This window comes from Oryzias latipes, chromosome 1 (assembly GCF_002234675.1).
Source record: "Oryzias latipes chromosome 1, ASM223467v1".
Lineage (NCBI taxonomy): Eukaryota > Metazoa > Chordata > Actinopteri > Beloniformes > Adrianichthyidae > Oryzias > Oryzias latipes.
In genome coordinates, this window is record NC_019859.2 from 21,894,551 (window position 1) to 21,913,090 (window position 18,540).

The 18,540-nt window shown below is 39.6% G+C and overlaps 1 protein-coding gene across 2 annotated transcripts in view; it reads left to right on the forward strand.

The window, feature by feature from the left end:
* Window positions 1–18,540, forward strand: part of sdk1 (sidekick cell adhesion molecule 1) — a 306,103-nt gene that overhangs the window by 257,096 nt on the left and 30,467 nt on the right. For both annotated transcript variants that reach the window (XM_020704342.2, XM_011477316.3), the window contains 5 exons: window positions 356–596; window positions 893–1,008; window positions 4,497–4,683; window positions 6,566–6,664; window positions 9,448–9,642. In XM_020704342.2, coding sequence (XP_020560001.2) covers window positions 356–596; window positions 893–1,008; window positions 4,497–4,683; window positions 6,566–6,664; window positions 9,448–9,642 — 838 coding nt within the window. The remainder of the gene's footprint in view (window positions 1–355; window positions 597–892; window positions 1,009–4,496; window positions 4,684–6,565; window positions 6,665–9,447; window positions 9,643–18,540) is intronic.

The window sequence follows — 18,540 nt, forward strand, 5'->3', positions numbered from 1 at the left end:
GCTAAAAAACATATCATGATTAAAACACCACTGAGAACACTTTTATAACAGATCAAAAAATGATCAAAGTGGGACTTTTGGTTTTTCATGTTTCTAAACTTATGTTTTTCTAAACACAGAAAGCTGTGTAACCCCTGAACCTGTGAGCTCTGAAAAATGTCATTTTGATTTTTTTTTTGTTTCATTTTAATTTTATTTTCACAATATCTTCTCTGAAAGTTCTAGTTGTCAGCAGTCACAGGTCAAGAGAACAGCGTTGAGCTGCAGATCTGACGCTGTGACGTAAAGATGGACCAACAAAACATCAAACTGAAATCTTTGTTTCCATGTCCTTTTTTCTCTCTGTTACCTTTAGCCTCTTCCAGCATCTGAATACAACAGCAGCCCAGAAACGGTGGGGTACAGGCTGCGTGTGTGGAGGACAGATGGTCAGGGGAAGGACAGAACACAGGATGTGCAGGGTGGAGTAAACAGCACTGATGCCACTGTGGACGGCCTGAGTCCCTGGACCCAGTACCACATTCAAGTACAAAGCTTCAACTCAATAGGAGCGGGGCCGTGGAGCAGCACTGTTGAAGCACGCACAGCTGAATCTGGTACAGACTTTTTTAGGCATTCTTGTGCGTTTGAAGATGTCCAGCAGTGATAACTCTGAAACATGGTGCCCACCAAGTGTTAGAAGGCAGATGGATGAGAAATAACTAGCTCCAATTGCTTTCTGCGTCTTTTCTCATCCTGGCACCTCTCACTGCCCTCTACCCTGCTCTGCAATTTCAAAGAGGGAAGGATTGATGGGGAGCGGGAGGGGGAAATGACTGACGTAAAATCGAAGATTTTGTTCACGAGGCGTGGTGGCCCTGAACTGCGTGTGTGGTTTCTTTGTGCTCCTCAGCTCCATCTGGATCACCTGTGAATGTAACTGCTGAGGCAGTGAGTTCCTCCAAGATCATGCTCACCTGGTCGGCTCTTCCTCAGACACAAAGGAACGGAGTCATCCTTGGGTATAAGGTGAAAAAGCTCTCAAACTTGCATCAATTCCAAACTTGACCTTCCCAGCCCATTATCACTCTCCAACATTGTCATGCGCACCCACACACAGATGCCCACAGAAGTGCACCCAACAAAATCTGATAGACAGGGAACATGATGTAACATCCTGTAACTATTCCAGTAAGGACTTCTTGCAAAAACACACCCTGGTTCTGCGATTGTTCTTCGGGGCTTTCGTGTTGCTTTGTGCATGCATGTTAATGGGACTATTCTGATTTCTATAAACAGCATTTTAATTTTAGGTGAGACTCTAAGACTAATCTTCATTTATGTAAAAATGGAAAATATTTCCAAGAAGCCCATTGGTTTTGGATGGTTCTCCATTATTCAGAAACCTGAGACTGCCATCTTTGCAAGAAAATGTAATAGTTTGTGCATTGTGTGTGAGTGTATGATTTAGAGATTCAGCATTAGCATTTAAGTCCAGACTTCCCACCCACTTAAGCAACACATCCTGCAGTCTGCCTACATTTGTCCATGTCGGAGCACTTTTTTTTCAAAAATAAGAGACAGGGATCTCATTCTTATTCTGCCAATCTAAACTCAAATAAATACTGATGGGCAGTCCAAAAAAATGACAATGTCGTAGAATTAAATGTTTATCACGAAAATAATCTTCATACTTTCATGTTTTTCCAAGTAAATGACCATTGGCGTTTGCACTGAAGTATGCATTTTTGATGAAACTTTGTATTCTACTCAAACCAATAAGAGAAAAATACTTAAAGGGAAGGGAATATATCTTCAAATGCATGGTCACGGTTTGCTTGAAAATACTTAAGTTTGCACAAAAAAACAAACTGCGATTGTGTGATGGAAAATATGTCCCTTCCTATTTTGCTTTTTTTTTTCTGTTCAAATGTATAAAATCCAGGTCATATCATCCACCGTGCCCAAAGCACATCACACCCCAAATCTGTGTGTTTTTCTCGCGCCTTCCTGCGGATCACTCGGAGCAGCATGCCTACCATTTTAATAGATGGAAAGTGGCTGCCAGCAGCTCCCTAACACCTTCCATCCCCCAGTAGATGTTGAGTGGTTGCCCTGGTTCCTGCTGTGCACGCTTTATTTCTATTTTTTGTTTTTCATCAATTTAGCACGAGGTGACATTTTCCTCAACTGGATGTAAGTGTGTGGAATTCTTAAACAAGTTCAGGAGTATAAAGGAAAAATCATTCTGCTGTTTGCACATTTCCTTACTTTGTCCTTTTGCCAGCAAAAGCAGAATGTGTTCTGATTTTGTTTTGTTTCATTCTTCTTTAAATGTGGGAGCAAGTGCTATTGGAATTTTGTCATTGTACTTTAACTCATTTAAAGTTCAATAATACACATTTCACACATGCAGAATCTCATGAAAAGAGCCAAGATGAAAGATGGAACCTGGCATAGCCTACTTCTCTGTGCCTCTGTCTTCCATCACTGCCAAAAAAACCATCTCTGAGTCACAAAGTTGCAGCGACTCAACGCATTCCATCATTGACTGCACGATGATAAACATAGACTTTTATTATGACTCAAACCCACTGCCATGGCGCTGAAAATACTTTCATACACTGCTGTCACTTTTGAGTAGGTTCATCTTTAGCACATCTTTTTACAAACAAGTTGTCCTGTTATTCACTTTTGTTAGATTTACATTCAGCGGTTATTGTAGTAGGTTTAGGGGCTGTCATCTGGACTTGGTTTTAAAGTTGGAAGACGTTTCACCTCTTATCCAAAAGGCTTTGTCAATTCTGAAATAGCTGGTCTAAGAGCTGGTATATATGCGCTCATTGGGGGAGGAGTTAGACAGTATATAGGAGAAACCAAACAACCGCTACACAAGCGGCTTTACCAACACCGCATAGCCAACCCAAGTGGACCTGAGTCTGCAGTACATCTCCACCTGAAGGCCACAAACCACTCTTTCGAGGACAGTGAAGTCCGAATTCTAGCCAGAGAGAAAGGATGGTTTGAGCGAGGAGTGAAAGAAGCCATCTTTGTCAAGAAGGATAAACCTTCTCTTAATAAGAATGGTGGTCTCAGGTTTATTCTTCCATCCATCTACGGCAGTGTTTTGAAACCTAAACAAACCAAACCAGTTCCACCTGAGTCGTTAACCGCTGAAAGAGACGACCATTTTGGAGAGGGAGTCACTGACTCCCCAACCCCCAGCTGAGGACAAAGGACTATTAACGACCCGAAACCACATAGGCTAAGTGGACAGCACCTCCAGCTTCACGTCTAACTCCTCCCCCAATGAGCGCATATATACCAGCTCTTAGACCAGCTATTTCAGAATTGACAAAGCCTCTTGGATAAGAGGTGAAACGTCTTCCAACTTTAAAACCAAGTCCAGATGACATCCCCTAAACCTACTAAAATGGAACCAACCTGGATGAATGAGAGTCTTCATAGACATTCAGCCGTTATATAATCATATTTCAAATTTTTCTAACGGATCAAGTTATTTCTGTCTTTATTTTGGATCTGTATTTTCTAAGCTGGGGGTTTAACTCATTTGTCTTCTTTCTATTCTAAGGTTTGCAGGTTTTATCAAACGTATCTCTGCCCTTCGTTTAGCTCACTCAGCGTGATTCTCCTTTAATGATCCTTATTATACCGATAATGAAACCCATAATATGTTTCATTCATTTCAGTTCCTCCTTTGTTGTTCCTGTAAAACCATAAGGAAAAATGTGGCATCATAAAAATGAAAGTAATGGCCTGACATCTGCTTTATAGATGACTTGTATCTTAAATTGGTGTAAATTAGACTTTTTTAAGCAAAATCAGTCAATTAAAGAGAGAGAATATTGTTTGAAGGACTTAGAGACCCATTCCAATAAAAATTGTGGTTTTAGTGTTTGTAACATGTTCTTATAGCATTTTTCTCATGATGCAGGATTTATTGAGGAAATTAAGATTAAAATTGCATTTCTGAGTACCGGTATTTATTTATTCATATTGTGGTGCATCAGGAGCAGATGAAAAAATGCTGTTGGAAAAAGCTTGTAGCGGTTACGTAAAAACTACAACCCGCAGGCCAAAAGCTCCCTGCTCTGCTCCTCTGATGCATCCACCTGCAGACAAATAGATTCATGTACATCTTTGTTTTCCTCATCTGAGCTGGCATTTGACCTAAAACTCTTCGGCTGGATAAGCTCCAATATTGCCCCCCATTTTTGTGGCACTGCTAATGTTAGCTTAGGGTTGTGAGGGGTTGTAAGCTAGCAGAAGAGGAAATAAAGGGATGTTGGGAAGTGTTGGCAGGCTTACCAAAATTTCCACCTACACCTCAAAGGCAAGTTTCTTATGAACTCCAGCTGTTCTGCAAAAACTATATTCTAGAAAAGGCAAGATGTTTGGACTTTAAGTTTAAATGGGTCAAGTAGAAAACACTATGACTGACATCTGGTCACCTGTGTGCATTTGTTCAGGTGAGAACTGTTTGTCATTTCTCGCAGGTGTTGTACAGTGAAAAAGACCTGGAAGCTCCACCTTCTGTACTGGTGGTACAAGGAGAAGGAAATTTGACCGTCCTCCTCGGAGCCCTCCAAAAGTACACAGTGTATGTGCTCCAAGTGTTAGCATTCACACGAATTGGTGATGGGCCTCTCAGCAACCCGGTTCTGCTCAGAACCAAAGAAGATGGTAAGAAATACTCCAATCTAATCATTTTTTTACAGGTGGACACCTTTTTTTGCATTTTTGGATCTCATTTTGTTAGCTGTCAGCAGAGAAAACACAGATGTTTAACGACTAGTACAACATGATAGGGTCTAGTTTTTTTTTTGTTATAATAAATCAAGTAGACATTTTCAAAGACATATGTGCCTACCTGCAAAAAAAAAAAAACCCACACACACAAGCAGAATCATCATCTGTCAGGCAGTGTTACATTTGGAAAGTTTTTCTCATTTCAGGATGAAATAACAACTGTGAAACCAATTCCTGCCAACGTATAATGAACTTTTATCTAACTGTCACACAAACACACAAAGCGTGCACTCAGAAATGCACACTCGCACAACATTTACTCATGTGAAGCATGAACTTTCATCAAGAACAAAGTCAGTGTGAGGTTACAGAATATATTACTTTTTTATATTGTGTCTTTTGCAACGTTGAACACATAAAACACTGTCTGGTAAAAAAAATGTTTGGTCATTTGTTGAACTACTCTTTCCTTTAACTACAGCACACTTTTTCCATGGTTTTGTTGCATAATGATGTCTGAAACAGACCAATCATCTGTTTTTCAAGATATTGTTTTCACAGAGATTCTCACAGCTGCTCCATAAAATCCTTAATTTTCATTGAAATTAAGACTTAATTTCTTCTGTGGTTCATTTGTATTTCTTTTTTTGTGTTTAGCATGTGCTGCAGAACTCACCCGTTTTTTTTAATGTTTAGTTTTAATGACATATTCAAAGTCCTCCTCTCTATCACTGCTTCAACAGTGTCCATTTTGCACCCGGTTGCAGAGCCAGCCTTTCTGATCAGTCTGTTCAGTCTCTTTGTGTCACTGGCATTTATGCTACCAGTCTGTTGTGGCCAGCACTCTGTGGCCACAACAGACTGGTAGAAAATTTAGAGCATCCTGCTGCTCACATTGAAGGACCTTAGTTTCCTCAGGAAAAATTGTCTGCTGCAGGCCTTCTTGTACACAGCTGTGCTGTTGGTCTCACACGTCACAAATGTCTAGACGTTCCCTTGAGGCTCGTACAGCCACCTCTAGGGGCGTCATGAAAGTGGAACTTACCTTTGTCTTGGCTGTGGTAAGTGTATCGTGTAGTGTAAGTTACATGCACTTATGACGGACAGGTGGTGCTATCAGACAGTGGCCTAACGCCACACTCTAGTCGATAGTGATGTGTGCACACTTTCTCCTTACTGACTGCGAGAAATGTTGCATGCGCACGGTGTGCAGGTGATACAGTGCCCACAGCACACCCACACAAACTACTCTCTGATTGCTTAATTTGCTAAATTCTCACAGTCCGGTTGCATGTAAGAACCATGCACTTATCAGTTGAACGGTACTAATAGGTTCCTTGCACAGTGCACATTGTACAGGGTTTGGGGAGTTGAAAAAAGAAAATCCATTCAATATACCTGTGTCTCATCTACTTCACCTTTACTTTTTCCTTTGTGTGGGCAGAGTGTTTGCTACGACCTATCACCCGCTGCATATCTTAAGCTAAAGTGTGCACGAACATTTTCACCATATGGGCTCATGAAGCAGTGTGCAACTTCAATAATTCCTACCCTTTCCAACCATGAGGGCAGTTGTGATTAAGTTGTTAAAAATTAACCTTTTTGGGGATACAGTACACTTGTCTGCTGGTGTGGAGATATAAAGCACTGCCAATTCTGTTAGTCTTTTATCAACATTCCTCCATGGTACAATATTTAAAGTATTATTATTAGTGTTTTTTATTCTGTAGGCTTCTTGCAGCTCTTTACCTGCCAGTTTTAAACTGTTTTTATATTCTGCCATTCAATCTTCTTTTTTCCCCTTTTTCTCTTGCAGTGCCAGGCCCCCCTGTCCGCATGTTGTTTCCAGAAGTTCGACTGACATCAGTTAGGGTGGTCTGGCAGCCCCCAGGACTCCCCAACGGCATCATATTAGGTACAAGAAAATTAAAATCAACACAAGCATTTATGATTACGCACAAACATGGCTGAATGTCAGAGCTCAGCTTACAGGAATGACAAATTTGCAGGTTTTGCATGTAGAAGCGTGCTCTCACACAAATGATCACGTCTCTTTATTTATTTCTCAAGAGAGCAAAGGAAGTGAGAGGGAAAATAAGAGAGTCTCCTCAGTGTCGAAGCAAGGGTCAGCTTTCTGTCCTCTCCAATTTACTGCTAACATTTAAGGGTGTTTTATGCATGCTATTGTGCGGAGGCTTGTGCTGTTTAGAAACAGCTTTTCGGAAAAAGAGCTGATATGCTGAAGACACTTTCCCACATTACAGATAACCTTATTTATAAAAACGATTAGATTCATGAGCACTGATGGAGTCTGAAAATATCAGCCAAGTCAGACAGTACAGGCCAGCTGCTGAGCTGGTGACAGGAAGCAGAAGGTTGGAAAAGGATGAGGGGGGGATGTGTGGAGGGGACACGAGAGGTGTGTGTTCGGGAGTGTGCGCTGAACTGAGGGAAAGGGTCCTATTTGTCCTCTCAGCAGGGGAGGGAGTTGAGGAGGACAGTGTGAGTGATGTGTGACTGCACTGTATTGGAGGGAGGACATTTAGTGCAACACCACTCTGTTGCAGAGGGCGGAGCGGGGAGCCAAATCCCTCTCTCAATCACACGTACACAAACACGCTGCCCTGCTGCGTCCTTAGTGCGTGCAGGCATAAATAACTGCAGTGCATGAATGCTTTAACGCTCATGACTGGCACATTTTTCCTTGAGTTCAACCCATGGAGGACTGACCCAGAAAGGGGACAGGGGGAGAAACAATAGCACACAAGGTGCACGGTCTAATTTAACTAGGTGCAGAAAAGGCATTTGTGTTCTTCTGTAGTTTTTTTTATTTGAACATGCAGTCATTCAAAGATATGTAGAATAAGTCCACTTGCAAAAACAGCAAACAGCAGAAATCCACAGACATAAGGACTGACTTGTTCCTCACAAATATCTGCTGCATATGGGAATGAAAAATCATGAACATCTGTTAATGTATTCAGCTCCAACTACTTACTGAAACTGCATTGTGGGAAGGAAAAAAAAAACAGCTATAGGAAGGTCATTTAAAAATATGTCCAGCATCCATGTTTTAAAAGTTGAACTTTAAAAAAAAACAACTGAAGCAGTGGATCGAATGAATAACAGCTTAAAATATAAAATGTATTAAAAACGTGTTTTTTAACACTTTGACTGGAGTTTTGTGTTTTTCTTAGTTGAAGTTTCTTCCAGTAGAGTTTTGCCAGGAAAACACCAGTCTAAAAAAACAGAATGATACACTTCAGTTGATCTGAATCATATGCAAGATCATATACTTCACTTAATCCTGCTGTTTAGAATCCTGCATTATAGAAAACTAAATTTAAAATCAAACGTATACAAGAGATTTGTGAATCACATTCAATGGAGAGTAAACTGTTGTGTACATTAACCTCAGAGTGGTTAGAAAGGTTTTGCTCTTTTCTCTGCTAATGTCATAGTTTGTGGTAGTTAAAACACCTTTGATATTTTAGAGTTCCTGTAATAATCTGGGATTATATCATGTGTGGGATTGAAAGAGTGAATTCTGCAAAAGGTCACACAGAGACCAAGCAGATAAACAGTCCGTGCTTAAATACTAACCCACAGCCCAAATAGGATCATATTTATCCCAACATGCATGTTTTTAACATGCTCCGGTTCCCTGTTTTACTTGTTTCATGTAGCAATCTGTTGAAAATTCCCATTTGTCGCAAGAAATGTACTTTCTACGACCAGTTAGGTATTTTACATAACTTACAGAACTAAGTGCATCCCCGTTTAATTCAGCAGAGTTTTTTATGTTAGACTCCAGTTTGAAGCGAGGTCTGCAGAATAATGTAGAATCTGCCAAAACAAAAGAGAAGAGGCTTTCATCGACGTGACACAATCACTTGATGTAATGTGGATTAATCCTCATGTATCAGATGGAAGCAATGTCCTGATGGTGTCCAGGACAATGCAGTTCTTAGGCCCACATGCAGTTTGTGATCCTACATTTTTCCTTTAATACACACCCGGCATTCAGATTTCTACATAATCAGGGTATCTGATGAGATTATCAACCGCTCATCCAGATCAGGTGCCTCTGAGCAAAGTATTATCCTTACAGTCTCAGTGTGAACTAATCACATCCGCTTACTTGCATGTTTGTACCCATCTGCAGACGCACAGAGTGTGTGTGTGGGTGTATTTGGATATATAATACAATCCTAGTAATAAGAGTCTTTGTGAGTTGCCAGTGGCCTGTGCAAAGCTTTGACAGGGATCAGTGGTTTGAATGTGTGTGTGCATGTGGTGGGAGATGTTAGTGTTATTACTTGGCCCCACTGCACATGAGACAGAGAAACAGGAACAAGCCATGTACACTGTGGGTCAGTGCCAAGGTTACAGTAGAGACGATGTGTACAGTGAAAGAGGACACATGTATATAAAATTGCATGAGCTGCAGTTCAGCATAAAAATTGTTACTGTCTCTTTTTTCATGTAGAATACAAATGTAGTTCCATTACTCCAGTTCTATTTTTTATTTTTTGTCTTTTGTGCAGGTCTGAAGTTGTTTTTTCAGGGTTTTTTCTGTTGTTGTGTGTTGACTTTCATCCCAAAGGGGACAAAGACACACAAATGCATATGTATTCAAATAATAGCACACAAAGATTTCCTTTTTATTTTCTGTGACTTCTTCTGGTCCATCTTTAGGCTACCAAATTTCCTACCGCCTGGACCGCAAGGATCCTCAGCGATGGACCACGGTTGAAGTGGGTTCCAACGCTCGCCAGTTCACCGTCACAGGACTTTTGTCTGAGCAAACCTACGTGTTCCACCTTACGGCTCGAACCGCCGTGGGCTGGGGTGAACGACAGGAGGCACTAGTGGTTACTACTGAACGCAGAGGTAAAGGACACACTTTATAATTTAAGATTTTCTTTGCTTACAACACAACTGCCAATGCTTGGAGTCAACCGAATGTCAACAAAGTACCTGGTGGTTTATTTCAAAAGGTTTTTAGAGTTTAGTTATTTGTTTCAAGGACTATGTTGACTGATGATGCCAATTCTGGAAATGACAACACTAAAAAAGCCTTTTTTCTCTGCACTTGTTTGAAATTAAAAAAAAAAACTAAAGAATTCTAACTTTACTTGCAGCCATTTCAGTACATGACAGTTGGATTTCTTACCAACCAAACTCCTATCGTGTATTTATGAATCTATATGCCATCCATTATAAATAATATAGTTGTGTTTGGTATTTTTGCTAAAGATAGACTATTGGTAAAAAAAAAAAAAGAAAAGTCAAAGACTTCTCCTCTCCCAACCATTAGAGGTTAGAATTAAAAGCGATGTTTCTTTCAATGTTTTCTATGTTTCTTTGTAACCGTAGAACTCCTATCTATGGTTACAGAGGATGGGGTTTTCAAAGTGTACCATTGTACAAGTTTGTTAAACTATTATTGATTGTCAGATCTGCTTCTTATAGTTTGAAACATTTGTGTCTAGGCGCTCTTAAACTGTCACAGTAAGGACAAAGCATGTAGTAGATAATTTCATTCCTGCCACATGCTCTGTGACAAGATCAACTGTCTTCTCCACCATGTTTGCAATGAGGAAGGAATGCCACCTTCAGCTGGTCTGAGCTCTTTGCCAATGCAGCCAACCAGTCTATCAAAGGTTGGTTTCATATTGATACTGGCTACTCCATTTTATGCAGCTGCTCTTTTCGGACTATACTGCCTCCATCAGGGCATGCAGGTTTCAGTTGAACAGTAGGTTATTGCTCATATCTTACCTTGACTGCTGCACAGAGATTTTAGCTCTTTCTCAGCGCCTGCAGTGGAGTTCTGAATAAGATCTATATGTGTCAACACATCTTCATTTTCACTAAATCCAGAACAACTCATGTTACTCCATCATTCTGTCTTACATTACCTCTTAACTTTCCCTTCCTACCTCTGGTTACTCAAATCAGATTTCAGTAATTTATGATGTCCTACAGTGTAATATCCGAGTCTGCACCTGTCTTAGCTCAATCTTGCGCTGTAAGTCATGTAGCTGTTGCCAGCCGCGCACACCAGCATTCTTTCTCCTGGTCTCAGAAGTCATTCCACACTAAAGGAAGGGCTGAAAGCCATCTGGGCGTGGGCGCACACATAACTCTTCTGACTGCACTTCGCTATCTTACACAGACAACACAATCCACTACCCTAATGTTTGTTGCTCTATGCTTCTGATTCACTCTGTATTCTTTTTCTTCCTCATTTCTTGACCCTTTTTTTTAAACTGGATTTTCATTTATTCAATCATTCATTGTGAGTCTTTACACTACTTTTGTGGAGCTGGATCTGGTCCCTGTTTTGTTGACTTGTATTGGGGTGTTTAGTTATGACTTCTGTTGGTGTTGGATCTTGTTTTTTAATATTATAAAACATTAAATTAGCCTGTTGTTCAAGAATAAACTATAGCAATTATAACTGGCCTCATTCAGTGACAGGAAACAAAAGTCCTGATCATTAATAAACAATATAGCAGCATCGCAGTGTGCAAGTCCCATTTCCTTCTGTGTGATAACTCTGTGCACAAACATTTGTAAACAGCAGGATGACTGAAGTGGAGTCAGAGCTGCAGAGATGCAGTAACCTGCTGCTGGGAAGCTCTGTGTTTTTTACTTTGTGGTCCAAAGTGTAATCCCTTTGAGCCAAATCAGAGACTGATACTGATGGAACTGCACACTACAACAGGAATTAGTAACTTTTAGATAGCTGTGTTTCCCAGGTGAGCCGAATCCGTTAACACTTTTTTAAAGAATGTCATCTCACTTGAAATCATTGCTTCTTCGTCCTTTTGCTGAATCCCAATATTCACTTGGAAATATAACCTTTAGATAAAAGCTTTGTTTGTTTATTTGTTTGTTTTTCACAAAAACTGTCTGCTTGATGGTCTGTGTGTAAAATTACTTACAGCTTCTGTTTTCCTTAACAACATAGCAAAAAAAATCTGCCCTTTTAAAATCCTTAATATGTGTGTGTTTACTTGATTTTTATATGTTAATAAGAACATCCCTTTCTTATTCACCAGTACTTTTAGTAGTATATTTATTCATAAAACATACATCCTGGTTCTTTCAATTGTGGGTAAATGTTCAGAGTTATAACTGAGTTTAAAGTTGGAATCAGCAATAAACCAATTCTAGGTTTTATGTAAGGTTGCAATTCACTTGTTAGTTATTAAGGTTGGTTGACAGTACAGTTGCCTCATTTCTGAAACACAGTAGTGCATCAATAAATTTAACACACAATAATAAATATATATTTTTCTTTGTTTTTAAATGACTTGCCTCCTGAAGTGTTCCACAACTGTTGTCTTAAACTGCTTAAGCCCACCTGCCTTTAATGGCAGTCTTTGTAAGGTCTGTGCAAAGGTTGACAATGAGCTGAATCAGGTGTGTTTGAACAGAGTAGCACTGAAACCATGCGGGACAGTTTGCTCTGAGGACAAGGCTTGGGCGACATCTGTTAAAATGTAAAATTCTGGCAGAACTGGAGAAAAATATTACAATTCTGGTTTTACGTGTTGCACATATTTTCTAAGAGTGGAAAATTAAAAACTGAGACGTATGCTCAAGGACAGTGTCCTAACAAGATTTGCTTAAGCCAAATTAAGCATTTATTTAGACTGAGTATCTAAGTAAAATGAGTGGCTTTTTCTTGGGACACATGTCTTTGTACCTTCTTGCTGACTCCCCAATCTGAACAACAAACGGTAACCCCGTAAAAGAGCCTAAAAAGATATGCGTTTGACTGGATGTCAAACACGGATCTATCTGTCATCAGCGTAATTTTCTGAAACAAAGAAATCTCTTCTAATTTATAGTTTTCTTTTAACATTTACGTAATGTCAGTTACAGGAATTTTTGAAGAGAAAAAACCAAAAGACGCTAAGTGAAATTCTACCTCATTTTAACTGTTGTGGGTTAGGGAACAAAAGAAAGGCACTGAGGTCACAGAGCGAATGGCCAAAAACAGCTTGTTTATTGTGACTGCAAGTCTGCTGCAGTTTTATCTGTAAAAGCTCAAGACAGCAGACATTTAACCACTATCATGAAAACTGGAACTGACAGCCAGTGAGGACTCTGCTTTAAAAGAAGAATCTGACCAAGAATAATCGTGTCCTTTTTCCTTCAGTCTGCAAACAAATAAGTCTAGATTTTATCCTCCTTTGATTCAAAGATCACAGTGGTTTTATCTCCTCTTGTCTGGACCAACATGCATTTATCCCTCTTCCTACTTCAGTCAGTTGCATTTATATCTTTGGCGTATTTCCTTTAACCTTTCCTGTCACTGTTTGCTTCTCTGTGTCACAAAGATAAGCAAAACACTATACGTTACTGGTCTGTGTTTAAAATCTGCAAAAGTTTGAGGATGGTCAACGAACATTTGAAACTGTTCTATTGACTAAACTAGACCAAAACACGTCGGCAGGTTCTGTAGAGGCCTCTAGTCATGAGTTTTTCATATTAAAAGACTAATAATAACTAATTTTCTCACAGCAATGCAAAGAGGAAAACTATATAATTTAGCACTAATTCAAATATAAACAGCCAATAGATCTATTATAAGAAAGGAAAAATATTTAAATTGTAGTAGCAGCACAATAAAATACGAAATATACAGGGGGAAAAAAACTCTTATAAACAGTACATGTACACACATAGCAGCAGACAAATAAAATAAACTAAAATACCCAGTTAATGTAAATGAAAGTTTGAAGAGCACCTGAGATGATGCATTCATGTGGGTTTTTTTACCTGACAGTACAGCGGAGTTATAGAGTGTGATGGGAGACAGCAGGTATGACTTCCTGTACTGTTCCTTAGAGCAGTGGGGCTGCAGGAATCTGCTGCTGAAGCTGCTTCTAGCAATAATGTTACAGTTAGGTTAGGGATTTATATTTTAGGTTATTTCAGTTCAGTTAAATACAAGCCAAGTTATTATGAAAGATTTGTATAGCGGCAAAAACTACATTGCCTAAACAATCATTTCTTTTGAGCACACACACACCTACACACGCAGAGTGATACAAAGAAATTTCCATGAAAGAAGACCTAGATAAGATGCCTATTAGTCTCAACTTTTTAGCATTTCAGCTACCCATGTAATAGTATATTGAAATGAATGCCTTGGATCATTTAAACCAACTTTAATTATAAAACTAATCAAGAACCTAACCTCAGGTTTATTCTGTCAAGTAGATAAAAAGCTGTCAGGTTTCTAATTCAAAGATCTGAGCTGATTTTTGGCTCAGATAATTATTAGTAAGATGTCATGTGTTAGTTTAATTGCAGTTCTACTTAGGTATTCTAACACCTACTATAGACCAAACCGTTTTTTATTTTCTTTTGATACAGAAACTGTAGATCCCACAGGACTTTATATCTGCAAGAACAAAGTGAAGCCACAGGGGCAGTTCTTAAGGCTGTTTTGAAGATAAAACACTTAAAGAAACCTCGATAGATTTTTGAGAATAAACCTTCATGGTAAATGCTTATTTACGGTGCAGGAAAAAGAGCAATCCTTACACTTTAAACTGATGCTATCTCAAGGGAGACCAGTCTCTAACATATTTATTAATGTGCTTTCTTGTTTTTCCTGATGTTTGTGTTGTCTGTCATCCTTTATGGTAGTTTTCTGAGTTTATACCACAAACACAGTGGAACATACAGTTGGATAAAAGCTAAGCTGTTGTTAGATTTCAGAAACAGAAATTTTTGCTGTTGTATTTTTCACCAAGTTGATCTGGCCCGACTGTAGCGTTTCTTTTTTAAAAGTTTTTCTTGTCCTTTAAGTCTTCATGGTTTCACTAGCTCTGGTTTTTGTTCAGTAATTTCAATTAAAAGTTTCTTGAGAGGTCAGTGATGTCTTCGTATTGATTGTATTTTGTATGGTTTATTTTGTTGTTTTTATGCGCTCTTATTAAACGAATCACCAAAAAGCTGTTGAGTGTTTCATTTTGTAATTTCAAGTCTGTTCCCTCCATTCAAAATTTTTTGCTAAGGTTCCCTGGAAAATGTCTTTACTGTCAAAGATACAGGAAAATCTCATTTGTCTTCCTATGACACCCATTATATCCTGTAATAGAACTGATGCGTCTTAATTTTAATATTTCCACACAAAGACTTGCTCAGCTCTGCTCAGCAGCTATGCTGTCATATATTCAGCTGTCTACTTATGTTTTGAAATTTTTTCATGCCATAAAAGTGCTTGCTAATTCTTTTTTTAAGCACTCCTGATGTTGAAAGTTTTATGCCGTTAATGATCGTGATGATGGATTTCATGCCAGACTTATTCTTTATTCAGCTCACAAAATACTAAGGAGAAAAAGTCCTTTCATAGACCAACGCTTTAAAGGGTTGTATGAGCTGTTGCAAAACTCAGATTTTATTTTTAGGATAATGCTAATCATTTTGTTACTAAACAAATCTTAAGCTATTTAGTGTATCAGTACCGTGATTGATATTACACAATAGCCGCGGTTACATGTGCAAAATTTTTTGATCGGATTAGAATTCAACCTAGAATTGGTTTAATGCTGATTCAACTTTTTCCGATTATAACGAACGTTCACATGGGTCACACTTTCAGTCGGAATAGATCATTTGCACATGTGCACCTGTCTCTAAAATACCGGAATAGGAAATGAGTTCCGCTGTAAACAAGCCGGTAATATACAAGATGATCTTCCTAACGTGCTTTTATTATTGTTATGATTATTATGAAGCGCCTGTTCGCTCATCATTTCTTTTTTAATCCGTGTGGTCAGTGCTTTTTTTGTGGCAGAACGGAGCTGGAAGAAGGGTAAGAGAAGGCTAACACGCGCTAACAACATTTAGCCTTGATGAACATAAAATCCGTGTGTGAAATGCCGCAATCGGCCGACTGAAAACACGAATCCACATGATTGTTTGAACGGTTTCCAAGGACTGAGCGGCATTCCTGCTTTGAAAAGCTCATATACCGCCCAAAGCCAGTGTGTGAGCTGGCGTCTGAGCTCTGTTCTGACACACAGTTCTACCGGGAAACACTATTCTCCTGAGTTCGGGAGCTCGTTCACCTAGAGCTGCGGGACGGATCGCAGTCCGAATTCTCCCACACATAGCGCACACGTAACAAAGCATCCTCCCGGAGGCTGGCTGCTCTACCCAGAGACACGGATCGCTCGGTCCACCGGCAGCCAAGCCCAGACCACGCAGGGTCCAGACGTCGGGGGGCACTAAACGCGAAATCCCTCTCCCTTCCCTCCTGCTTGGAGAAGGAGGGAAGGGAGAGGCTGGTAGCTTGCGGGGCGAGGACGGAGTGCAGAGGCGTCCGCGCGCTGCACTGGGCGTCCGCGGAGCAGCCGGTTAGTCCTGTTTGCGCTCCAAGGCCTTCTCTGGAGCGAAACGCCATCTATGCATGATGGAAAGCCAGAGCAGTAGTGACCCACGATCGGAATGAACCGTTTACATGAACAACATCAACAATCGGCATAACCCACCTATCTCGATTGGAAAAAAAATTTGATCAGAACAAGTCTGATTGGGGCAGACTATTCCAAACGGCGTGTTGCCGTGTCTTTACGTACGATTAGTCTTGCCGTAAAGACAGGGGAAGAGGTGGTTTGAGTGGCCGGCCAGACGTGATTTGTGGGCGTGCGGTGGTGTCAGGTGGTGCTGGCACCAACACAAATCTTCTGTTGTTTAAAAATTAGGAACTTGGGCAAATATTCCCGTCAACCAGTCTTGATTCAGCTTTGGTAGTGACGTGCTGATGATGTGATCGGTGGGTGGAGTCCAAATTCTACATGGAAGAAAAGTTCATCATTGCCATTTGTGCTCGTCCCGAGCTTCTTGATGTTTTATTTCATTAAGACAAGAATAAAACTAATGCAGAACAGCAAGTCATCAAACTGGGCCACAAAGTAATGGAAGTCCCACTTATATAGTCATCCAAACGCAGCCCCTACAGTAGATGGTGAAACTTACTGTACTGGGAGCATCTCTGAATGATCGTATCAAGCCAGACATGGCAAGATCTTTGCTGGCGCCTTTGTAGAACTCACCTAAATAAACAAATCCAAGCTACTATTTCAACATATTCCATGGTTTTCATAATGTAGTAATAGAGGAATTTAAAAAAATTGCATGACATGCATTAGCCTGTTGCTTCTGAACACATTTTTGGACATGCATCTAGGAGTGAATTCACGACACAATCAAACAGAGGAGGCACAAGTAAATTCATCTCAAAAGTCATGTTTGATGTGAGCACAGCATTAAAGTTACAAACTTTAAGCCCAGCTTCCAAAAATGTTTTGGCTTTAAGTTTCCAAAAAGGGGGAGAAGGGGCCAAACAACACAAAGGGATAGATTGGTGTTGTGAAAGATTTTAAAACTGTACTAACATAAATGAAGACATACAGCCTCAACACATGGTGTACTTCCCTCAAGTAACCTAAACGTTGGCACTGCAGGTACTAGATTTTACCAAATTAAAATGCATTAACACGAATGTACTTCCCGAAATTAAACTATTATCTCACCAAGAGCTTATCTATAAGCAAGCACAGATAAATACTACAGCATCTAGCTGCAGTCTGAGGCGCAGAGCCAAACCACTCTAACGAAATCCAGCAGCATTGATTAAGTGTTTATCTGTGCTTTTAAAGCGAGTGGAATGATCAGCTGTTGGTCCAGATTGAATCGAGGGGGGTGGTATGCTGGTTTCAGTTAGTCGTAAAATAGGGAGGTGCAGTCCCGAGGGCAGGTGCACTAATTTGCATACTGAAAGACACATTATCACACTGTTCCAAAGGGCAGGGGCAACAGCAGTCCAATGCTGCAACAATAGCTGCATTCAAATTTAGCCATGGTAACTTTCTGCTGTTCTTGACAAAAAGTTGCTGCCATTACAAACTTTCTTATAAACACAAAATATGTAAATGTTGTGTTTGAGTCTTCATGTATTTTCCTGTTATGTTTCTTCAAAAATGAAATTCAACGATGGAGTGTCTGCACAAAACTCAGCATTAGACTGTACACTAGGAGTGTATTTGTGAGGGGGAAGCCACCATGGACCCAGCTTTAGGAGGAAAACTGCAAAAAGAAGCTTTAATTCTAAAATGTGGGAGTCGTTACTCAAAGCAACAATCTAAAAAGTTTGGACAAATGCTTGAAAGAAGCAAAATAAAAACGTTTTTAATTAAAATCAGAAAGGAGGCTCCTTTATATAGAGAGAGAGAAACAAGAAACACAAGTCAAAACTAAATAGCACTGAACCTGTGACAACATTCATGTATTATTGTTTGATCCAGACCAGATTTATTTCTCCGAAAGGTTTGCTTTTTGGGAAAAGTGTAACAACTAACTTGAAGTGTTGTTCAAACCATACAAGCAGCCTCTGGTTTACCAGAAACTAGGCACAAGTAAACCCTGGTTTAATTTACAACAATGTGAAACTGTCCAAAGAACTAAAGAGACCAAATGAAGTAAGTTATGAGAGTCATATACTTTTTCAAGAAGAAAAAAAACAAAAGAAAAGTCTAAAAAAAGTCTAAAGATTAAGAAACTGGTGGATATTTTAAGTGCTGAAGTTCAGGTACTTATTCATGTTTGATGATTGGACGTATAGATATCAATAATTGTTTGGTTTTCTTTATCCCTTTTTTAAGCTTATTCTGATTTATTTATTTTCTTGTGCTTCAGATATATAGTTAAATAAAAAGCCCCAATGACCTATTACGGCAACACTGTAGACAGATTCAT